Below are 25,909 nucleotides of genomic sequence, written 5' to 3'. Positions count from 1 at the left end.
CACTTTTCTTTGAAAAGCTGAAAACTTTCTTCCCAATCGTAATTAAAAATAAACAGCAGTCATTAACTTACTGTGGGCTTCTAATAGCCATAATATTGCTTCCTTGCATGAATGATTTACTGATCTAAAGTAAAGTAATTCAACACTGAAATTATCTTGAAAATTAAAAACCATCCTAGATAATGAATAGTTTCAGTTTCTGTAGCACCAATTTATGTTTAGTTTTTTTAAATGTATTATTCTGCACATATACAACTTGCTAACTAATAAAAATAGTCTCAAAGGGACACCACCTCAAAGAACAGTATGTATGCCAAGCTCAGTTTCTGAACTCTGCAGCTTTGGAGGTGATAATATTCATTCCTTCATTCAGCTAACACTTACTGAGAAGCTTCTTTAGGCCAGGTGTTTTCCTGAGCTTTTTAGGGATAAAAGAAAAAAGAAAAAAGCAGTCTCTGCCCCAAAATAGCCTCTTATTGTGGGATTAGATAATATTTTATTGTAAGCTTGTCTCTTTCATTTAGTTGATTGTATCATAATTTATTGAACCAATTCTGTGTTATTGAATATTTAGGTAAATTATTTTTTTTTTGCTATAAAAAGCCTTGTTTGAACACCCCTTGTACTGAATAAATTTGTCTGTATTTCTGATTTTACTTTTCAAATGGATTTCTACAAGTAGAATAACTAAGTCAAAAGGCACAAACATTTTAGTATCTTAAAGATGTACCAAAAATTGGCCTAAAATGGAAATATAGAGAAAAACATTATACCATTATACGTTGCTATGAAAACTGTGTGAGATAGCCTTTTCTCAGTCCATTTCCTTGACAACGTTAAGAATATAGAATGTTTTGCAACATGTGTATCATCGATCTTTAGTCTTCACAATTGTTAAAAATTTTTCATTTTTAGGAATACTTTAGTGCTGGTTAAAAATTTTCAACTGATACTGGTGGTTTTTATCTAACAAGAAGTCAATCAGATTATGTTCTTTCCATTATTTCTTACTTATGCTGAAATTTAGAGTATTAAGAGGTTATGAAAAGTGTTGTCCATTGGTTTGAGAAGTTTGACCGAAAAAAATGAAGATTGTAGTTGTGCATGAATCAGTTGGAAAAGTTGAATATTAACTTAAAAGCAAATGTTAAAAAAACAAATAGATCTGTATTTTGTTAGGGCTTACCGGATTTCATAAATACATATTTAGAATATTGTGAATTATATTAAATAACAACACATTATATTTAGTGCCAATACATTTTATCTAAACACAAAATTCTTACCTATAGAAATATAAAAAGAAAAAAAATACTGTGAATAGATTCAAAATGCTCTAACCACATCTTCCTTAAAAATGAAATTATGGAGAAGCTTCATGGTTAACCTGTATGTAACATCTATATAATATTTTCGCCATTCCTGAGTTTGTATGCTCAGCAGTTTGATCTCTTTTCTACTCATATCTCAGTGGTTACACTGTTTATTTCCAGAACCATAGGACACAAAAACCGGTATGTCAAAGTCCCCCATGGTCACATCTGGGTTGAAGGTGATCATCATGGACACAGTTTTGACAGTAATTCTTTTGGGCCGGTAAGTCATCTTTTATCTTCTTGTTGATATAATTGGATTTCAAAGGTGAGAACAAAAGTATGTCAGATAGGTTATTCAGGTAACTCAGCCAAGACTGATCATGAATTTTATAGTGAAATAGTTTATGTTTGAAAATTTCCTTTTAAGTATCATAGATAAGGTACACTATCAGAGTGTGTATGTAGGTATGCGTGTGCACGTGTGTTTCTTGGAAAAAAAACTCAGACACTTCAACAAAGTACCAAAAAATGCTTTTGGCCAACTACCTTATTCCAAATTGGAAGATCTTTGTTTCTCCCACGGGAATACTTTGTAGCTTACATTTTCAGTTGATGTTTAGGAGATATAATGTGTACAAGACCTATAGGCATCAGTTTTCTAAATCATTAGTTTAAAGTGCAAGTGTAACAGAAATCATATTGGTAAATGTACAGGAAGCAAACTTTACCTCTACCCTCTTAGGGTCCCATCTGGGCCTGAGAATTAAATTGACATAAGACAGAGTCATAGGAGAAAAGCAAACAAATTTAAAATAAGTTTTAGGTGGCGCAGGAGCCCTCATAAAGCAATGAAGACCCAACAGGTGGAAAAACTTACATACTTTTATGTTAGATTGAACAAAGAGACCTAATTGTGGAAAAGTGACTAAATTATGTGGCGAGGCTAAAGGAAGATAATTATTTTAACACATTTTAACAAGGTCTGTTTGTACAGAACCCCCTCTGCGCCCCCTGCCATGACTTCCCATGGAATAATGTTTTTTTTCCTCCTGGTATAGGGAAGGCATCTTTCACATGAAAAATTGTATCTCCTGCTTTCAGGAAGAAAAGGGAAAGATTAGAATGCCCTTGCATCTGCTGTTTGTCAAGTGCCTTTAGCTTAAAGTAATCCTTGTGTCAAAGTGGCATATTTTGGAGTGGCATGATCTGTCACCCTTTATAAGTAGAATGTTAGAAGCATTGAGTTTATAGTAGAAATGCAGACATTCCTTATTCCATGCTTGTACTCCATAGAATTGAGACTAAACTGGTATTTTGTGAGTTTTTTCATGTTGAATGTATACAGAAATTCTGTACTTATGAATCCCTGCAATAGCTCATAATATAAAGTGAAGAATCTTTGAGTTAACCGGCACTACACCTGCTTCTCATTATCTAGTCTGTTTAAAAGCTTGGATCTTCACTCATTAGATTTTCCTAAAGGTAGACATATCTATACTTGTTAACGTATATGTAAGTTGAGCATCCCAATCCAAAAGTCCGAAATCGGAAATGCTCCAAAATTCTTAGATTACTGAGCACCAATGTGATACTCAAAGGAAATGTTCATTGGAGTATTTTGGATTTCAAATTTGAGGATTAGATGTGCTCATCCAGTAAGTATAGTGCAAATACTCCAAAATAAAAAAAATCCAACATTTGAAATACTTCTGGTTTCAAGTATTTTGGATAAGGGGTATTCAACTTATATAAGTTAATATTGAATACCTTTAGATATGTTTGTGAAAAAAATTTTATCCATATAGTTTTTTTCTAAAATTTAATGTTGGCGGTCTCTAATAAAACAATTTCTTTCACATAGTATGAGGGCACACTCCTGTTGCCACTAATGGAGCAGCCACTTTGACTCATCTTTGGCTGACAGTACAGTAATAGAGCTAGAGTTGGATAGGCATATATAACTGTGTGGAAGATAACTTTAGGAAACTACTCCTACTTATTTTTTTTCTAGTTGCAATGATGATAATAAATACTACTAGGGCCTTTTCTTGCCTTTGAATAGTAATTATTACAAAAATATATCTAATTTTTGAAAGGTATACTAAAGGTGAAATAAACAGATTGGAAATGTTTTAGGTCACTTACAGTATAGAAGTGACTTTTGTGACAAAATTTTGTAGCACCTCGCAAGTGAAAAAGATTACCTAAAAGCCATTTTATGTCTCTCTCATCACAGATGTGATTGGGTATGAAATGTTTCCATTGTGTGTGATGTCTCTGTGAAATATCTTTGTGCTAACCCTCTTGAGTATATGATCATTGCACAATGATAGAAAATGTCCTTTCGTCTCATGATATGGATTTGCCAATTTACGACCTTAGTTTGCATTTCTAGTGCGATAAATATCTTTCATAAGTTTATTTTAAAATTGTGATAATTGTCTGGAAGTGTTGTTCAGTGCATATTACTACTTGATTTTACTGGATTATATCATAAAGACATGGTGATTCTAATGTGTTGCTTTGTAGTTGCTTAGAATATTTTCTAAGCATTTCTCTCAGTAATTTCTTTCTCTGTGAAAGAAATTAGTGTCTTTTCCTTTACAACACCTACTTCTATGTAGATAAATAAATTTTCTATTGTGGCCATGATGTTCTTCACCAGCACACAAAATAACTGATTATCGTAGATAGTGACAAATTTTCTGCTTGCTTTAAAATGGAAGCACATAAAAAGTAAATTTTGTATTTATATTTGTATGTATATGTAACTGTGACATTTCTAATAGTGATTTTAAACTACTTCACATTGGCAGACTCTTCAATTAAAAACGCATGCAGCAATTCTTTCATTTATTATAAATATTAATTTTAGTAATTATATTTGAATTGTTCTCCTAGATAATATGTTCCATTTACTGAAAACACAAATGTGATTCTTTCTAGGGCCTCCAGTTAGCTTGTACACTTTCCACTTTGAAGTTTGTCTATTATTTTTATGTAGCTTTAAACTGAGAGCAACTGAGATACTTTCACTGTTTCCTGCATAGTGATTTGTGAAATTCTAGTATCTAAAAATAAACCTAAAGTAAATTTTTTATTTATTTAGCACCTAAAATATATAATTTATTTTAGCTACTTTGACCAAAGGACATTAGAAGAAAAACTTTTGGCTTATACATTTCAAGGCAAACATAACCTTTCTAAGATGTATAAATGTATTTTGAGTTTTAGGTTTGTGATCATAGTGTGACCTTGCGAACAATTTGTGTGCAGGGAATATGAAGCATAACTGAATAATTCAGATGCAGAAACTATTTACGATAGAGTGCCTCTTTCTGAGAATGGAAACTTCGAGTTATACTAAATATGAGTTCTTTTTAGTTTCAAGTCATTTGGAAAAGAGCTAATTCAATCACTTATTTCATTGATACCTTATTAGATAAAATATTAGCCCCCTAGAGTGTTTTGTGAAGGAAATATGCCTAATAGAAGATGATAGTTTTAGCAATAAATGAGCATTAGAACTATTATTTATTAATGAAATGAACTGGTGGTCTGAAAGTGATGATAAATAGATAACTGTAGAAAATGAATATTAAAATTCCATAGAATTCCTTTTGAAGTTTATGAAGTACAAAAAATTTTTCACTTCTTAAAAACCAGTGAAAAGTAAAGTAGAAAAAGTAAAGTTTATGTTTTTAGAAAAGTGTGGAAAATGAATATTAAAATTCCATAGAATTCTTTTTGAAGTTTATGAAGTGCAAAAAAATTTTCACTTTTTAAAAACCAGTGAAAAGTAAAGGAGAAAAAGTAAAGTTTATGTTGTTATACCATGCAAAGCTTTTCATTTATGCCTTCAAGACACATTTTTGAGCACCTGTGATTTGCCCACCTTGATTTTGGCTTGTGGAACCTGATGGGTGGGATGCATCAGGAGAAATAAGAGTTATATTTAACCAGGCAGAGATTACTAGATTCTATAATATATGTGGGAAATGGACATTTTAAGCAATTTAGTATCTAGTCATACCTGTTTTGATTTTTTTCCCCTATATAATGCTTCTTTGGTAAAACAAAACAAAACAAAACAATAGATTCTTGGAGTTTCAGGAAGGATGAAAGAATGGGACTTTTTATTTTAAGAGCCCTTGACAGCCGGGCCTGGTGGCTCATGCCTATAATCCCAGCACCTTGGGAGGCCGAGGCGGGTGGATCACCTGAGGTCAGGAGTTCGAGACCAGCCTGACCAACATGGTGAAATCCCATCTCTACTAAAAATACGAAAATCAGCTGGGTGTGGTGGCACATACCTGTAATCCCAGCTACTTGGGAGACTGAGGCAGGAGAATCACTTGAACCTGGGAGGTGGACGTTGCAGTGAGCTGAGATTGCACAATTACACTGGAGCCTGGGAAACAAGAGAGAAACTCTGTCAAGAAAGAAAGAGAGAGAGAGAGAGAGGGGAAGGAAGGATGGAAAGAAGGAAGGAAGGAAGGAAGGAAGGAAGGAAGGAAGGAAGGAAGGCAGGCAGGCAGGCAAGCACGCACAAAGGCAGTTGACAAAGAGAGGAATTGGAACTGAGTTTTGGGAAATGTTTAAACTAGTCAGAGATTATAAGGACAGAGGTTCAGGTCATAGATAATAAGGAGTGCACTGAACCTGTAAGCCTTCTGAATTCTTTTGCCACTGTCACTAAGCATTAAAACATACCCTGATGCCTAGAAGGAGAAGGTAAGAGGGTCAATAGATGCTACCAGTACTAGGGTATAATCCCCACTCTCAAGGAAGGATGGAAGGAAGGTAGACAATCAGTCCTTCCCAACACATTGCAGCAAATACTCTAGATGGGGCATGACAGAGCCTCTTTGAGAAGTAGAGCATTTGTGTATGAAAACCCATGAAATCTCCCAGGAGGATTTGGTAGAACAGAGTGTTCTGAAATCAGTGAAAATAACTATTTGGTAAAAATCCTGCATTACGTAAAGCACTCTAGATGATGTATGTTTTGTGAATGAAGTGATTTATGCCTAGAGTGGTTAATGGGTTTCAGCTGCATTGAAAATATTCTGCCTATACAATACAGAATAATCTTGTGATACACGAGAATGAATTTTCATTGCATTTTTTATTGTCAAATTGTAGCATTTTCCTTGTGTAACTTCTCTAGAGCAGCTAGAATAGCTTTTATTTAAAATCAGCCATTTCAAATTTAAAAAAGGTCATTAGACAGTGTTGACAGGATCCAAATGAAGTATTCTCTTCACACTTTCTTTGAAAAAATGGTGCTTAGACTTTAATTGGTTATATTTTCTTGTTGCTTGTAGTACATGCTTATTCTTTAGAAATTTTTGATAGGAACTAAAATAATCTGTATTTTATAGGAAAATATTGGTAACAATAGTTTTATGGGTTTTGTTAATAAGTCATAAAGGCTTACCTTGTGGTTTTTCATCAAATGTTTCTCATGGTTCCCATAAACGGTAATGGAACCTGGCAACTTCACATGCTTTACCTAGATATAATTTTCATTTGACTGATATAGACAAAGGCATACATCTCATAAAAAGATCAAAGCCACTTAAAGGAGATACCATTATAATGAAAATATTTGTATAACCAAAGATAACTAGGTCTCAAAAGAGAGCCCATTCTCAGAAGCTGTGTTCAACACCAAGAAATGTCCATACAGTAAAATGAAACAGAAAGTCCCTCAGGATTAGCTTCATTGTTTGTTGGATTTGTTGCTGTAATTAAGACATGAAAAAATATATATGATTTTAAAAAGAGAGCTTGGAAACATAATATGGTGGTGAAATAAATAATGTCACCCATCTCCCCAAGAGAAGAGGCAATCTTAGCTTCCATTCCTACCAAATCAAATTTTGTCTTATGTCTTAATTATTCTGCTAGTGTAGAAATCATTTTCCACATGATATCATTTTTAGATAGAAAAATGTCAGCAGAATTGTCATTAGACTTCATTGCTATGGCAGATACTGTTCCTTTGGGCCATTTAGTTACAGAATTAAACACATTCATTTTATTAGAAATATATATTTACGGATAATAGGTCAGGAGCCAAGATTTAGTGAAACATATGCAGAAGTTATTAATTTAGCAATTTTATAAGTGCTTAGAATTTTTTTTAAAGTGAGGTTTAAGCCTTTATTTTACTTGTAAGATGTAATTGGTGCCTACATAACTGGGTATACATAGAAAAATAAAATGGAAAATATGAGGCTCCCATAAGACAAAAAAAGTCTTCTGTTGAATATATTGAAATTCTAAGTTTGAGATTAAATTGCCTCATTTACATGGATATATACTTATAAAATATTTGGTGGGTAATTATTTACTCTCCACTTCTTTTAATAAATAGCAAACTATGTAAATAACTTTGTAAACACCAAACTATGTAAATAACGTTCTTTTGACTGAGCTGGGAGACAGCTTATTTTGGAAATTTTTAATTTTCCGAAAACTTGTTGGATAATCTTTAAAAAGACTTTGCTCTGTGTCAGTATCTTATTGGTTGTATTTGAAAAAGATCAGTTTGATTTTGAGTAACTTGGGTGATCTTTTTTTGTATAATGGAGCCATAAATGGACCCTGTAGTGAATCATGATAACTACGCTTTTAGACATTATTCATAGTAAGACTCATGTGAGTTTTTGGTATATTAGGATTTGTCTAACTTGGTGAATCAAGCAAGCGAAAATACAGTTTTTTACTATAGTCGTCAGAATCAAAGCCATAACGTGTATTCTATTGATAGGTCATCACAGGCCCCATGATTTTTGCATTAAATAGAAGTTATTTTTGTAATATGACTCCTAAAGAATTCTGCTCCAACTGATATTTCTGTCACTAATGATTTTTCTGAAAAGAATCCTGATCACATTATTATGCTTCCTAACAATGATATTATCAACCTACAGTATCTACTATATTCAATAAAGAAACAAAGCAAGAAAGCCCTCTCTTACCACTTATGTTTGACATTATGCTAAAGGTCATTACCAGTGCAGATTAAGTCAAGAAAGAGAAATAAAAGATGTAGGAATGGGAAATGAAGATTCTAAACTGTTATTTTTCATAAGTATGATATTGTCTCCTTAGAAGTCCCAAGAGGAATCTGCAGAACTATTAAGACAATTATGCAAACTTAGTAGTATAATAGCTATTATATGCATGATGAAACATGGCTAGATATCATCAAGAAATAGAAAACATACTTTTAAAGAACTTACCACTTAAAATAGCAGTAAAAAATTCATGATTGGTTACCTCTGGAAAAGATGAGAATGAATGTTATTGGGGAGGAGTGAGTATACAAAGACACCAAGTTACGGTACTTATATCTGAAGCAGAGTGGGAGCATACAGATGTTCATTACATTATGCTTTATACTTTTTATGTCTAAAATATAAAATAATACTTCCTTTTTTTTTTTTTTTTTGAGATGGAGTCTCACTCTTTCACCCAGGCTGGAGTACAGTGGCACGATCTCAGCTCACTGCAACCTCTGCCTCCTGGGTTCAAGTGATTCTCCTGCCTTAGCCTCCCAAGTAGCTGGGATTACAGGTGCACACCACAGCAGGCTAATTTTTGCATTTTTAGTAGAGCCAAGGTTTTACCATGTTGACCAGGCTGGTCTCAAACTCCTGGCCTCAATTGATCTGTCCGCCTTGGCCTCTCAAAGTGCTGGGATTATAGGCATGAGCCACCACGACTGCTATAATAGACTATTTCTAATAACTGCATAAGTTAAAATATTAAAAGTTGACATCAGTGACTCCACATTACTTATAAATATTAGATTGTCCCCTAATATATGTGAGACCTAAGGCATGGAGATCTAAATACTACATGTCTAAATATTTAACATTTAACTATAAATTAAGTTAGCAAACTGTTAAATGAAATATGTTACTTTTCCTAACTCGATAAATATACCTCCATATGGCTAAAACCAGCAAACAAAAATGACTGAATTTAATTATTATTACACATTTGAGTATTCTGTTGAAAGGTCTGTGATGTTTGGAAGAGTAATAAAATTAAAATATACATAAGCGTTAAATTACATATATATTCTAAATGAAAATTCCAAGCTGTTGTTTTTCAGTTTTTTAAAATACATTTTAAATTCATTTATACATTTTTTTCCTGGCCTCCATTTCAGCAAAATCACTATGTTGTTATAATCAAGATTTTCACATGATATGCATTCTATTGACAACAGTGAATGATATGAAGGATTAAAATAATATTTACTTGTATTTAGTATAGATAATTTAAATATATGTTAATGAAAATCTAGATGAAAATAAATGTAAAAAATTTAAAAGTAAATTTTTTCAAGTCTTTCCAAAAGATTTTTTGTAAAATATCAAAATGTATCTTTTCAAACCAAAAGTCAAAATATAAATAACCATTAACATAAAATTACATCAAAATTATTTAAATAGAACTGAATTTTTAAGTATTTAAAGAATTAATTACATTTTATTACATATTTTTATGAAAGGAAATCTATTCACAGGTTTGAGGGTTCAGTTTCTACGTGCTTGTCAATATAAAGAGTATCATGCTCCATGCATGTCATACCCTCAACTACATACATATAAATTTAAGTAGTCACAAATGTTTCCTTTGTCACCATGCACAACTGTGGTGAATACTGTGTTTTCCTGAGTACCTCTAGAATTCTAGAATCACAAGTTGAAACATGAAGAGCAGAAAGAACAGGGGCACTCAGCTACTGACAAATCACACTGAGTATACAAGAATCTGTGGCCTCCAAGCTGAGAAGGCTTGTCAGGTCATTTAATTTCCCTCTTCTAAGCTAAGTGCTTAGATGGCTGAAATCCTGCCTGTGATCAACTGGTGAAGTTTCATGGCATTTGGAATCAATCCATTGTGCTTTTTTTTTTTTTTTAAGAATATAAAATATATGGAAAAACATATGTCTGGGTCCTTAATGGTGTTAGTTTTTTATGAGTAAATACCTGGTGAATAATCAGGGTTAGAATGTCACACTTTGCTAGTGCTGAATGCCAGATCTTGAATGACATAGGGACCCATGTGTTCTTTAAAAAACTTAATTTTTGTAAAACTTGTGATGTGCAGGTTTCTCAAAAACACAGGCACCAAAAAAGCAGTGCCTCTTGCCGAGGCCTAAGCGCAGTCTGGCTCCAAAAAGCTAGTGTAAAGTCATTAGCAGGGCAGTCAAACCCTTTTGATTCTGTCTCCCGCCAAATTTTCCAGATCCATCTTACCTGCCTTGCCTTGATCAGTCCATAAATTCACCATCTGGTTTTGCATTTTTGTATTTTGGCACAGGCTGTCATTTTTTCTCCCTTTCATTATCTTGTGCCTGCCCACCTTAATCTGGACAACGACTATGCCCAGACCTACTCTAACATGAAGTTTTGCTTCTAACTAAGCCAGTTACCCCACACAGCATTTGCAGTATAATTGCACAGTGATTCAGTGTGTGTAAAGACTGTGAACTTTGCCAAGGCAGCTATGGGAGCTAACTCATCCTTGTATCCCTGTAGCCCAGAACTGGGAACAGAGTTTAACAGCTGTTTCATGACACAGTTGATGGCCAATTTCTGCACAGTAAAGGTTCATCTAGAACAGGGTTCAGTGAAATATGGCCCTTGAACCAAATCTGGCCCATTCCTATTTCTGTATAAAAGAAGTTATGTTGGAACACAGCCACACTCTGGCTTTCATATTGACTATGGCTGCTTTCCCACTGTAAAGGCTGAGTTAAGTACTTGCAAGAGAGACTTATGTCCCACAAATCCTAAAATATTTATTATCTGCTCTTTATTTAAAAAGCTTGCCAACCTCTGATCCTAGTGAATTAGTAATAGATAACTTTAGAAAGATTGGTTTAGGACTGATTATGTCTGGCTGTTAATAGGAAAGTCAGAAATTTGAACATTATCTAGAAGGGACTAAAAAGCCATTTACATTTTGGAAAAGGAGAGTAATAAGTTACGAGAGGTATCCTGGCAAGACTGGTTTGGGAAAATTATGAATGAAAGATTAGATTGGAAATAGGATATAGGTGGAAAATGTAATTATTTGATAATACTGTTAGTTCAAATGGGAGATGATTAGGCATTAGGCAAAGGTGGTAGTAATAAAAATATGAAGTAGATTGACTTATAAGAGTCCTTAGGAACCAATAATTGGTTTGATGTCTGTTGGATTCTGCTCCCTGGTATTAACTCACCACATCTATCAGAGAAATTCACCAGCTGGAATACTGAACTCACTTCATGCTTATCTCTGATGGGTCAAACCTTAAAATTAAGCATGAACGGCAGTCTTGGCTATGTTAAGAGAATTGTGCTGGCCGGGCGTGGTGGCTCACGCTTGTAATCCCAGCACTTTGGGAGGCCGAGGCGGGCAGATCACGAGGTCAGGAGATCGAGACCACGGTGAAACCCCGTCTCTACTAAAAATACAAAAAAATTAGCCGGGCGTGGTGGCGGGCGCCTGTAGTCCCAGCTACTCGGAGAGGCTGAGGCAGGAGAATGGCGTGAACCCAGGAGGCGGAGCTTGCAGTGAGCCAAGATTGCGCCACTGCACTCCAGCCTGGGCAACAGAGCGAGATTCTGTCTCAAAAAAAAAAAAAAAAAAAAAAAAAAGAGAATTGTGCTGCTTGGTAATGATTAGATTTGTGTCCCTGACATTGGGAGTGGCAATCCAGTCTTGTTCATGACTCCTTAAGCTTATAGGCAAATATTCCATCAAAGTATCAAAGTTCCATTCTATTACACTTAGCATCCATGTCAACTAACCCCCCACTCATTTCACCAGCCTTTTCTACTCTTTTTGGTAAAGTTCTCGCATGTTTCAAAAGGTATAGACAATTCCCAGAATGTAGAGGCTAAAAGAGGGAAACATAGAATGGCGAATATGTTGGTAAACCATCTGATAGAAAAGCATGTTTTAAAAATTTCTTTGTCATTATTATTTAAAACATACACAAATATATATTTTTCAAAATTAAAATATTTTCAATACATCAACACATTGTGGGAAGTTGTAAATAAATGTTTTAATTAAAAATATTTTCAAAAAGAAATGTATCAATTTTTTTGAAGAAATGATACAGAATGTTCACACTGCTTTCAAGTTACATTAATCTTCCCTTTAAATGAAGTTACTGTATTAAAATAAGTATATTGATACTGTCAATTTAAATTAGGATGTAATCAGTGGAAAGAAAGGGGAAACTATAAGGCTTCATCAAGTTGTGGAATATTGAACTTTTTTGATTACTAAGCCTGATTTTCACAAAAATAATAGTCATTAACTAGGACCTATTTAGACTAACAACTACATTAGGCTGAAGTCTTACTTAGGCCTCCAGTGATTTTATTTACAGTTGAAGAACTTCGACCAAACCGTTTTCAAAGCTGCTTAAATCTTCTTTTTTGTGAAATGCATCTGCCTATTCCCCACTGAAACTTTAAACTCTGTCTGCCTAGTATTTGCTGGGAAGCTGCAGGCAAATGAAACATTCCTCTCAAATTAGCCACGATTATATTTGGGTTGTTCATATAAATTAAGTTTCATTTCACAAAAACCTAATGAGATTATAAATTATGTCACTTCTACAAGTCATTATGAATTATCTAGACTCTAGTCAAGGAGAAATTCTACTTCACAAAATATTTGGTACAGAGTCTTTTAAAACACTGTATTGCATTCTTCTGTCATTAAAAAAATAAAAACACAAAAACAAAGCATAGTCTTACAGACAAAGAAAATATATGTGCTGAATAGGGAATGATAATTACCATTAAATTAATGGATTCTTTAAATCTACTAGCATGGTTTCACTGGGCCATTGTTTTTAGATTTAATGTGTTATCCTGCACTGACTGAAAAGTAATAGTATAAAATGAGGAAGGCTAATTTAAAGGTCATTCATCAAAGTGCATGGTACTTAAATAGCTTTTTTGCCCAGATGGGCATTACTGGTTAAACCGTTATGTTATTTCAAGTAGTATTTGTGACTTTTTGAATCCCCTTCAAAATTCATGTTGAAATTTAATTGCCATTGTAACAGTATTACCAGGTCAGATGTTTAAGAGCCCATTAGGCCATGAGGATTCCACCCTCATGGCTGGGATTAATGCCTTATAAAAGGGTGACTTCAGTCCCCTTTTTCCTCTTTGCCGTTCTGCCGCCTGCTATGTGTGGAAAAAGTATTCTTCTCCTCCAGAGGATGCAGTATTCGAGGTGCCATCTTGAAATCAGAATCATCAAACCTGCTGGTTCCTTAATATTGGACTTCCCAGTCTCTAAAACTGTGAGTCAATATATTTTTTATTATAAATTACCCAATCTGTGGCATTCTGTTATAGCAGCACAAGCAGACTAAGACAGTATTATACTGTTGAGTCACAGTAGTATATTTTATAAAGAACTTTAGGTATATTTTAAAGAGTAAGTTCTGATGTTATTATAGTCACATAATATTTCTCTATATTTTAATTTAAAGAAACCAACCACCTTAAGAAGTATTTTTTTAGATGGAAGAACATTATTTAAACTACTGTTTTATTGCAAGAAAATCTCCCTACTATTATATGTTTGGTATAATAATATTATATTAATGTGAAATTTTATTATATTCCTCTCCACCCTATCATTACCCCAACCATCTCACTGCTCATTCTTTTGAAGTTCACTATTCACAATACCTTTTTTTTTGTCACACCAAAGTAAATTTGGTATTTGATCATAAGATGGATTATGAAGAGGATGCCCCTTTATGGAAAGAATTTAAGTAGGATATGCTTGTGTATATAGAGACTACCCAAAATTGATATATTATTCCCATCCTTTAGGTCCAGGAAGACTGCCCTCTTAATAAAGTTATTTACAATATTCTCTGTTTTTAATTCCTGAAAGTCCCCCAAATGGCTGTGAGACTATTTCCATGATCCTTTGCCTAATATGTCTGCTTTAATGTGCTTTTGTATTACTCCAATCCTGTTTAAAAGTAAGCCAGCCAAAAACATCACAAATCATGCAAAACAAAATCGTTTATAGATGCACAAAAAAAATACCCTATATATTCTTTCCACTTGGTTGAAAGTGAAGTAGGCTTAGAGTAAAATACATTGTCTTTAAAACTCATACATTCTGTGTTCTCAGCCCCTGATTTTTTTACCCCCCTAATTAGTAGCCCCTCCTTAAGAGGGGAGATCTCTCCTACTCTCAAAATTATTTTTTCTACTTCTCCCCAAAAGGAGGAAATCTAGTAACCTTTCACAGAAAAAGAGAGAAAGAGAGATGAGTATCACCTCTTGCAAATGTTGCTTTCTTTTTTTTTTTTTTTTTTTTCCCCTGAGACAGAGTTTCGCTCTTGTTGCCCATGCTGGAGTGCAATGGCACCATCTCGGCTCACTGCAACCTCCGCCTCCTGGGTTCAGGGGATTCTCCTGCCTCAGCTTCCTGAGTAGCTGGGATTACAGGTGCGTGCCACCATGCCTGGCTAATTTTTTGTTTTTTGTAATTTTAGTAAAGACAGATTTTCACCATGTTAGCCAGGCTTATGTCGAACTCCTGACCTCAGGTAATCCGCCCGCCTCAGCCTCCCAAAGTGCTGAGATTAAAGGCGTAAGCCACCATGCCCAGCCAACAAATGCTGCTTTCTTTTTTGTATTTTTAGTACAGAAATGGTTTCACTATGTTGGCCAGGCTAGTCTCGAACTCCTGGCCTCCTTCAAGTGATCCACATGCCTTGGCCTCGCAAGGTGCTGGGATTTTCTTTTAACTTTTAATAAATGTAGCAGGAACATCTCTCCTCAATTCAACATCACCATAAAAAGAAAATAATAATAAAATTGAAGAAATCACCTAGCAGAGAGAGAAATTATTTTTGTGGTGGTGGCTCCCCCCAGATATCACAAGTCACTTCACTTGTCTCCAAAGACAACACTGAATAGTGCTTTGAAGGTGGTTTCAGTCATGAGACTAAAGAGGTGGCATTTACCCCTACCAGATACCTGTCACTTCCACTCCAAGGCCTTCTGAGGCTAAGGGGAAGGCTAATCCCATGGCCATGAGCATGAGCAGTTTTCCAGTGCCGCATATTTCAGTTTGAGACATGGGACAGGGAGTGGTCTGACCTCTAGTTCTCAATCCAGAGGGTCAGCTTGCATCCAGTTCCAGTCCTGCACCAATTAGCTATGACCAGTGGGGCAGGATCTAGTTGAGAAATGACTATGATTGGCCTAGCTTGAGTTAAGTGCCCATCCTGGAAGAGTCAGTCATTGTCAAGGGTTGGAATATTGTGGTTGTCATAGTTTGGATCAGGTATCTTCCTCTAGACCAACCAATTCTGGCCTAGGGGCAGCATTATATAAAAATTATGGCAGCTCCATGGAAACCTTATCTTGTTGATGCCAGTACAGGGAAAGGGGTGGTTGTCCCCAGATAATACAGGGTGTTAGGCAGACAAAAGAATAGACAACAATGTCATATAATAAAAGGTAAAAAGTATAAAAGCCAGAGACAGAGGTGCAACATCATGAAGTTCATAGAAGTGATATCTAGCAAGAAAGAATTCAAAGGCATTAGTCAGTTGAACCTTGAAGAAAAGATAGGATTTTGACTTACGGACAAGTGGAAAAGTAACTTTTGAGAAGTAGAAAGCAAGGTAGCAGAAGCATGGAGGTGCAAGTGTTTAGAATATGTATTGGGTACTTGAGCAATTTTATTTGGCTGGATATCCAACATATTCTGTTTTAAGACTAAGTGTGATTAGTTTATGTGGCTTCAAGATTCTGTTCTCTGCTTGCAGCCTATGCAAATTCAAATTCAGTGCAACTAAAATGACAAAGGGTGATTTGCACTATTTAACAAATGGGAGATTGATATTAATCATCAGGTGTTTGGAGGCTTTGCCATGAGAGAGGGAGGAGAGATAAGTGATCCTAGCAGCATTATATAGGAGCAGTGTATTTGTAGACTTTGCTTGGCTATTCTTTGTTAAATAATTAAATATAAGTCTTTTTAAAAATCCACTATGCCTCCTCAATCCGGAGCAATAAATAGGTTATCCTGTGCTACTAAATTCTGAGATCTTTGTTTAGATAAATTTAGTATGTGTGCCAGATAGTATTTCATACTTAAAAAAATTATATTGTATTTCATACTTTTGCAACATATATGTCTCACTGTAGTTTATCTTAGATTAAGAACTATTAAAGTTCTGAATGTGTGGTAGAATTTTCTTTGCACCCCCTTCTTTTTTCTTTTCACCTTTCTACCTTCCATAATATTTCTTTTGCAGGTCAGCTAAACACCTGGGCTTTGAAAGATTACTCATTTATATGGTTCTTTGTCAGCATCGCGTTCATGTTGCCAAAACCTGTGATCTCTTCCAAATATCCATCTTAGCCTTTCAGCAGTATTTGATATGGTTGGCCACTTCCTTTTTAAAATATTTTGAGAATTTTCGTCTTTTAGCTTCCTTGAACCCAAATAACCAGTCACTTTTTCTAGGCCTCCTTTACATTTTCATCCTTCTCTGCCCGATTTCTAAATTTTGGCATGCCCCTGAGCTTGATCCTGAATGTTCATCCGTACTTAAACCCTCCCTAGGAAAATCGATCCTGTGTTTTTAAATGCCGTCTTCATGCATCGGTGCTCAGATTCGTATCTCCAGATGGTATCACACTTGGATATTCAAGAAACATCTTAAATTTAACATGTCTAAAAGGAAATTCTTCATTCCCTTCCTTTTTCCTTCCATCTTCTTTCCTCAGATTTCTTCCATTTCAGTAGATGGCACTATCCACCCAGTTACTCAAAATAAAAAGTTAGGAGGCATCCTTGGGGTCTCACTTTTTATTGCCCTCAACTGCCTGGTAAGGCCTGTTACTCTTCCACCAACGTCCTAGAGTCACGTGCTTTCTTCCATCTCTGCTGCTGCCTCACTGATTCAGGTCATCATCTGTGTCACTACAAGGGCCTCCTAACTGGGCTGCGTGCTTCCCCTCTTCATCTTCTAAACGTCAACGTCTCTGTGGCAGCTGCAGTTATCTTACAGTTATTTTATCCTCAAACCCGATCTCTAGCTTACATGAAACACTTCAGTGGCTTCCTGTTGCTATTAGAATTAAAAGCATTAAGCTTTCTCTGATTCCCTTGACCGTGGCCTTCAGGGCCCTCACATTGTATGGCCTCTCCATCTCTCCCCTTTCCATGCTTGCACCTCTCTGATCTTTCAATTCTTTGAACAGGTGAAAGGCCTTTTGTCCTAGCTAGATCCTCTTCCTTGAATTCTCTTCCTTTAGGTCTTTGCGTGGTTGGCTCTTTATTTTACCCACTTCAGGAAAGATTTTCTTCTGCGCATCTAACAAAATGGAACACATGCACACATGCATGCGTGCACACACACACACACACCTGCTTCTAGCTACTATCAGTATCTTATTTTATTTCTTTATTCATGTTTATATTTTTATCTCCTCCAATAGAAAATTGAGCTTCATGAGGTCAGGAACCTTGTCCTTTTGGTTCACTGCTGTAGCATGGTGCCTGGCTGGCTCGTAATAGGCACCTACTGCATCTTGTTAAATAAATAAACAAACTTCTGTTCTGTGAGTGACTTTAGCACTCAAGATGCCTTCTGGTTCAGAAATAAGTCAATGGAAAGTATACAAGAAGGACATCTGACGTCTTTGGAAAAAAGAGACTAAAATGTGCTTAAAATGGTTAGTGGAGATTGGAAGAAGGCTCCTAACCTGATGCACTGTTCAGAAAGAGGATGAGATGGATATCACCTTAAAAATAGATGGTGATTCAAGCAAAGCAAACAGAACAAGGAGAAACAGGACCAAATAAAAAGTTTCTTTTAGGTAGAGCACAGAGCTTTTGTGATAGGTCAGCTGAACAGGCTGGCTGAAACTAGGAGGAGGGGTAGAGTGGTAGAAATATCTGGGGACACCAAAAGAAATGATTATCTTACCTATAGGGCAATAGCAGGACTGCAAAATATTTGTCAAGATATCAAAGGGATATTAAAAAGGCAAAGTCCAATTTAGTACGGGATTGCCTGAAATCTAGTAGTAAAACTATCTCTATGGGAAGAGAGAAATCTTAGCACAGTAGAAAGAAGGATGGAGCCAACGCTTCTCATCCCATTCTGAATCTCTAAATAGAAACTTTGTTGTCCATGACTAAAATGTTATATCACTGTTTCCCAAATTTTCATGTGTATTAGAATCACCTGGCCGGGCGCGGTGGCTCACGCTTGTAATCCCATCACTTTGGGAGGCCGAGGCGGGCAGATCACAAGGTCAGGAGATCGAGACCACAGTGAAACCCTGTCTCTACTAAAAATACAAAAAATTAGCCGGGCGTGGTGGCGGGCGCCTGTAGTCCCAGCTACTTGGAGAGGCTGAGGCAGGAGAATGGCGTGAACCCGGGAGGCGGACCTTGCAGTGAGCCGAGATCGCGCCACGGCACTCCAGCCTGGGTGACAAAGCAAGACTCCGTCTCAAAAAAAAAAAAAAAAAAAAAAAAAATCACCTTAGGAACTTATAAAAAATAGAGATTTTCTGACTTCCTTGAGATTCTGATTTAGTAGAACTTGTGTGGGTTTCAGGAAGCTGTACTTTAGCAAGTATTCCCCAAATGAAATTAATACAGTTCAAATGCAAGGCCAGGCCATGCCTCAAGAAACACTGGCCTATAGGGGCCTATAGTTTTGTCTGTGTTCACATACTGTTTAAACAGTTTAATAATGTTGTGAATGCCAGAGGAAGTGATTTGTATGTGTATGTATGTGCACGTATGTGTGTAATTGTTGATTAGGTAGATATAGTGGAACTAACTAAAAAGACATTTCATTCTAAAGATTAGACATTCTTGTTTCTGTTGACTTTATTTATGAATATTGCACTTATGTATAATCTGCCCTTTTGTTGGTTGAGTTTTAAAAATGTAATTAGTTTCAGATGATTTTCAAATAATCTGAATTTACAGAATCAGATTTTTAATTAGAAATTGGATAGTAGAAATGAAAGTGTGTTAATTAAATATGTATTTTATTTTATTAGAAAGTTTCAATGGCCCCACCTGATATTGATTCTACCTGGTTGATTTTCCTGAACTCTGGGAACAAATAATTCCTGTTTCTGTTGTGTATGACCAAGTAAAAACTGAAGAAACTATTTATATCGTAAAAATGAGCACCCTGGTAAAAGTGATAGCATTCTCTAGAGAGAAATATTCTTGTGTTAGAAAAACTTAAAGCTTCCTTTTCCAAGAGAATATTAAAATAATTGGAGTCTCCCTCTTTTTTTTTTTTTTTTTTCAAGAAATTTTGTTCATTTTTCAGAGGTTTCTTTTCGCATTCAATTCAGGAACTGTTAAAACCTGGCTGTTTTCCAGAACAAGAAATTGATTAGATTGTAGAAAATAATGGAGACAGGCTAGTGGATTCAAGGAAAATTGTATGTGAAAAAGCACCAGATACAATGCTTAGTGGAATATTCTTCCCATTGCAATTATTCATTTAAAGACAGTTGCTGGCTGACTTCTTGTGTAAACAGAGCAATGCCTGCCCAATGCCAGTTCATATTTTCACTGTTAGAGATTTTCTAAAGATAGAAAATATTTTAGTAATCTTTGTGTATGTCTCCTTTGCCTAGCCCAGGGCCTGACGCTCAAAAGTTTAATGAATGTCTAGATTAGACTAGAGCAGGTTGGAATAAAATATGTGATAAATTTGCTATGATTTCAACCCCCAGCCTCTGGGCCCGGATTTGATGATCCCAATTATAAAAATATAACCTACTGTGCCACTTTACACTTGGGGTGATTGATTTTGGTTCCTATGGCTAAACTAGCTCAAAGGTTTGTCTTCATCCAACATAGTTACTATTCCTATAATTACTGAATCTATAAATTTCATGCCTCTTTTGTTTCAAACAGAAAAATGGGCTTGGGAAATAAGAAAAACGAAGAAATCCTTAGTCAACATAATATACACCAGGTGTTCTTTGTCTCGGCTTGATTTCATTAGTCTTGCTTATCTAATACCTCATGCTTGTCTCTCCGTATCACTGAATTTTCAGCTTGGTTACACACACACACACACACACGCAAAACCTCACAAGAACCTTGTATTCAGAATAAAAAGAGCTACAGATAGAAACTTTTTGAAGTTTGAGTTTGCGTCTCTCTGAAGGTCAGCTGCCTTCAGTTAATTGCTCTGTTTTGTTGCTCCCTATGTTGATTACTTTTATCTGGAGCCCTAAAGACCTATGGGGACCTCTGGGGGTGACAGCACCATGACTGAGCAATGCATGGAGGGGCCGAGAAATGTCAGCATCAGAAACCTCCATGTGAGGATAATGAGTTCAGGCATTTCAGAAATCAACCAGCTTCAGAGAATGGCATTTGAGTGTAGTCATGCTTATTTTTGAAATATAAGAGCTTGAGGCTCCCCTACTGAAATACAGAGTTTTCAAACAAAGGCCTGGAGGAGCTGGATTGGCAGTTGCTTTCATATCTAAGGGAATGGTGCTGCTGTTCAACCTGATCCAAGGTGAAATCTAGAGATGAGGGCAAAGAAGAGAGATGCTCAAGGGTAGTTAAATTCACAGAAACTTATAAAAAAAAAAAAAAAAAAATGGGACTTTTCTTGGTAATAGTCATGTTATTTATCATCTTTCAGCTCCCCACATACATAAAGACATTTTATTGTTCATACATTTAGTTGTTTAATTTTAAAACTTTCTTGCTCATACATTTTATTGTAGAATTGTCTTAAGGACTTGGGGCAGCATTTTCTTACTGCTATGCACTGAATTATGTCCTTCTCAAATCCATATGTTGAAGCCCTAACCCCCAATGTAATGATATTTGGAAATGAGGAGTTTGGGGGGTAATGAGGTCATGAGGGTGGGGCCCCTCATGATGAGATTAGTGCCCTTACAAGATGAGGAAGAGACCCCAGAGCTCTGTGCCATATGAGAACATAGCAAGAAGGCAGCCATCAGCAACTCAGTAAGAGAGCCCTCACCAGAACCTAACCACGCAGGCACTCTGATCTTGGACTTCCCCCATTCAGAACTGTGAGAAAATGAATTTCTGTTGTTTAAGTCACCCAGTCTGTGGTATTTTATTATGGTAGCCCAAGCAGACTAATACACATGCATAGTGATAATTATATGGATAAGTTATTGAGTGAAGATGGTGTGAATAAAAAAGATCTCATCTGTGTAAAATTCCCTTTAACCAATAGTGTATGTAGAGGTATATATATATTTTTTGTATATGAAAATCTGCCACTGTGTTTGCAATTGGTAATTATAGCTTAAGGTTCTTTTAATGTATTTTGTGTTCTTTGAACATTTTGTAAAATACAGCCATGGCAGTACTGAAGCAGAACTGAAGCTATGTGTATATGCTTAGATTTAGGAAACATTAGAATCTCCCACAAACAGATCACTAAATAACAAACACCCAAGATTTGGGATTTACTCCTTTGGGTTCAAGGCTTTGTGTCTCTCAGAAACCTTTGGTAAAATGTAAATATCCTTTAAAGAGTAATTAACTGAAACTTTACTTTTATATTTCCAAGGATGGAATAATTTTTAAGATTAACAAATTGTCATTTTAGGGAAGAGAGTTAAGACTCTGAGGAAGAGCAGATTAAACTAGGGAGGTTTCACAGTGGGGAGGATGGGCCCTGATATGCTCACAAGAGTGAAGCATTAGAGGGAAGAGCACTCCCGAGAGAGCTCAGGTGGTACAGGGAAGCCAGTTGGTACTGAGTTCCTGGAATATCCTTTCCTCTCTGATCTCTGTGGCTTAAAAATCTTCCTTCTGCTTGAATTAATTTTTGTATAAGCTGTAAGGAAGGGATCCAGTTTCAGCTTTCTACATATGGCTAGCCAGTTTTCCCAGCACCATTTATTAAATAGGGAATCCTTTCCCCATTTCTTGTTTTTGTCAGGTTTGTCAAAGATCAGATAGTTGTAGATATGCGGCGTTATTTCTGAGGGCTCTGTTCTGTTCCATTAATCTATATCTCTGTTTTGGTACCAGTACCATGCTGTTTTGGTTACTGTAGCCTTGTATTATAGTTTGAAGTCAGGTAGCGTGATGCCTCCAGCTTTGTTCTTTTGGCTTAGGACTGACTTGGCAATGCGAGCTCTTTTTTGGTTCCATATGAACTTTAAAGTAGATTTTTCCAATTCTGTGAAGAAAGTCATTGGTAGCTTGATGGGAATGGCATTGAATCTATAAATTACCTTGGGTAGTATGGCCATTTTCACGATATTGATTCTTCCAACCCATGAGCATGGAATGTTCTTCCATTTGTTTGTATCCTCTTTTATTTCATTAAGCAGTGGTTTGTAGTTCTCCTTGAAGAGGTCCTTCACGTCCCTTGTAAGTTGGATTCCTAGGTATTTTATTCAAGATGGATTAAAGACTTACATGTTAGACTTAAAACCACAAAAACCCTAGAAGAAAACCTAGGCATTACCATTCAGGACATAGGCATGGGCAAGGACTTCATGTCTAAAACACCAAAAGCAATGGCAACAAAAGCCAAAATTGACAAATGGGATCTAATTAAACCAAAGAGCTTCTGCACAGCAAAAGAAGCTACCATCAGAGTGAACAGGCAACCTACAAAATGGGAGAAAATTTTCACAACCTACTCATCTGACAAAGGGCTAATATCCAGAATCTACAATGAGCTCAAACAAATTTACAAGAAAAAAACAAACAACCCCATCAAAAAGTGGGCGAAGGACATGAACAGACACTTCTCAAAAGAAGACATTTATGCAGCCAAAAAACACATGAAAAAATGCTCATCATCACTGGCCATCAGAGAAATGCAAATCAAAACCACAATGAGATACCATCTCACACCAGTTAGAATGGCCATCATTCAAAAGTCAGGAAACAACAGGTGCTGGAGAGGGTGTGGAGAAATAGGAACACTTTTACACTGTTGGTGGGACTGTAAACTAGTTCAACCATTGTGGAAGTCAGTGTGGAGATTCCTCAGGGATCTAGAACTAGAAATACCATTTGACCCAGCCATCCCATTACTGGGTATATACCCAAAGGACTATAAATCATGCTGCTATAAAGACACATGCACACGTACGTTTATTGAGGCACTATTCACAACAGCAAAGACTTGGAACCAACCCAAATGTCCAACAACGATAGACTGGATTAAGAAAATGTGGCACGTATACACCATGGAATACTATGCAGCCATAAAAAATGATGAGTTCATGTCCTTTGTAGGGACATGGATGAAACTGGAAATCATCATTCTCAGTAAACTATCACAAGGACAAAAACCCAAACACCGCATGTTCTCACTCATAGGTGGGAATTGAACAATGAGAACACATGGACACAGGAAGGGGAACATCACACTCCGGGGACTGTTGTGGGGTGGGGGGAGGGGGGAGGGATAGCATTAGGAGATATACCTAATGCTAAATGACGAGTTAATGGGTGCAGCACACCAACATGGCACATGGATACATATGTAACAAACCTGCACATTGTGCACATGTACCCTAAAACTTAAAGTATAATAATAATAAAATTAAATTAAAAAAGAAATCTTCCTTCTGCTTGCCTCTTCCCTCTTATCTTAATGTTTTCAAACCATCGCCTTTGTGCTGTTTTAAAACTCACTCCCATGTCCACAACCAACTACCAGATTTTATGCGATTATTCCTATCTCCATTTCTCTTTCTGTCACCAAGGCTTCGTGCTGAAACTGGTAGTTCTTTTAATCTTTTCTTCTCTTTACCCCAGTTAGAAATTTCCTAAAGTAGAGTAACAGCAAAGAACCTGAAACCTGAGCCAAAACAAATGTAATAGATACTCAAGGATAAGATTTAAGATCAGGCTTTGCTATGGGGAAAAAAAAAAAACAAAAAAACACGTCAATCATGTCTTTAAATTATTACTCAAAGGTCATAGAAATCTGTTTGCTAGACAGAATCCTTTAATTAATGTTATTCAGAGATACTTTTGCCTTATCTCTATCCTTTTGCTCCTGTAGCTCCCAATACCTGGATGTACTTTGGCATGCCTAGAGAATTTCTGAAGAAGTTCTGCTTTGTATCAATTTTCAGCCTAAACTTAAGTATACTGATGCCCATGTTCTCCTCGAAAAAAAAATTAGTTTGAAGAATAAGGGTAGGGTTCTTACATAATTTTTCTCTTTAAAAATGGAGCTGAAATCAGGTTAAATACTAAAAATGAAAAGCTGTCTTAAATGCTGCTTAATTAATGAATAGAGAAAAATACAGAAGGGGCTGTATCTAAAGTGACTTCTTTCCTCGGGGTTCATCCGTGCTGCCTACCTGATTGTTTTTTGAAGGAGAGTGTCTTTTGTGATTAAGTCACTTGTCAGATTTGTATTGATATGCAAAGTTTCATTTTATTTAATATATCTCTAGAAGCTCCACCATCTGTTACTAAGATTCTTCCAGCAGGAAGTTCAAGAGAATAGCATTTGTAAGGTAAAAATATATCAGCCATAGCTAGAGCTTCAAACAATATTTTATAATTAAGATATAGAACTCAGAGTAAATGTTGATGGAATGTAGTTGGTAAGAGCAAAATGAAGGCTAACACTGGAGAGTAGGCAAGATGGGAAAAGCTGAAAGGCAAGAAACATATTTACATTTCTTTTTGAAAATATTCAGAAAAGTCCATCTTAATTTTATTTACTTTTAGAGGATATTTAAAATTTAGTGTTTGTCAGAATTCATCTTTTCACCCATTCAATTAATACTTATTAAACCCAACAATGAATGAATAAGCATAGTTACAGTGTGTGTGTGCGCAAATGTATGCACTTCCTGACACGTATAATCTTTTATAAATAATACGGAAAATAGGTAAAGTTTATCTTTAAATATACAAATTTTAAATACTGAATTAAAAACATGTTAAAAGTGGGTAAGAATAGTTAAATATTTGAACATCCTAAATAATATTAGATAGGTAGCTAACATGACAATGGGGAAATATTTAGATATTTAGATAAATGTCTATGGAATGGAGCATAGCCACTTAAAAAAGGAAGAATGTAGTCAGTGGATCACAGCACATGGGATTGTTAAACTGAAGAGAAAATCAGGGAAAAAAAGACTTGTTAGAATGGAGAGTGGTTATCATAGTTTTTGGAATCCTGAAATTATGACTTCTGATGTGAAATTAGGAACATAGCATAATTAGACAATTTTAATTGGTTCATTGGCCTCAAGGTAAAGCATGTTTATTTCATGCAGAGTGTCTAGCATATGGCAATACACAGGTAAGAAGTTCAAAGAGATTATTTGATGAAAAGATGGCTCAAAGGATGATTACATCTAAAACAATTCAAAAGAAAAAATAAGAAATAACCCTTTTTGCACTCTGTGTTTCTTCAGGGTGATTTTGATAACAACAACAGAAAACTTCAAAAGGGAGCATGAGAGATGCTAAACATACTCTTTAAATAATTCTTGGAACATTAGTTGTGATTATTAAATGAT

General features: G+C 35.7%; 1 protein-coding gene across 2 annotated transcripts in view; it reads left to right on the top strand.

Moving 5' to 3' along the window:
* The window catches only part of IMMP2L (inner mitochondrial membrane peptidase subunit 2), an 885,601-nt gene that overhangs the window by 665,481 nt on the left and 194,211 nt on the right, over positions 1-25,909 (top strand). For both annotated transcript variants that reach the window (XM_032761474.2, XM_058426048.1), the window contains one exon: positions 1,494-1,596. In XM_032761474.2, the coding sequence (XP_032617365.1) occupies positions 1,494-1,596 (103 nt within the window). The remainder of the gene's footprint in view (positions 1-1,493; positions 1,597-25,909) is intronic.

Source organism: Hylobates moloch, unplaced genomic scaffold (assembly GCF_009828535.3).
Source record: "Hylobates moloch isolate HMO894 unplaced genomic scaffold, HMol_V3 SCAFFOLD_1, whole genome shotgun sequence".
Taxonomy (NCBI): domain Eukaryota; kingdom Metazoa; phylum Chordata; class Mammalia; order Primates; family Hylobatidae; genus Hylobates; species Hylobates moloch.
This window is presented reverse-complemented; position numbering and strand designations above follow the sequence as displayed.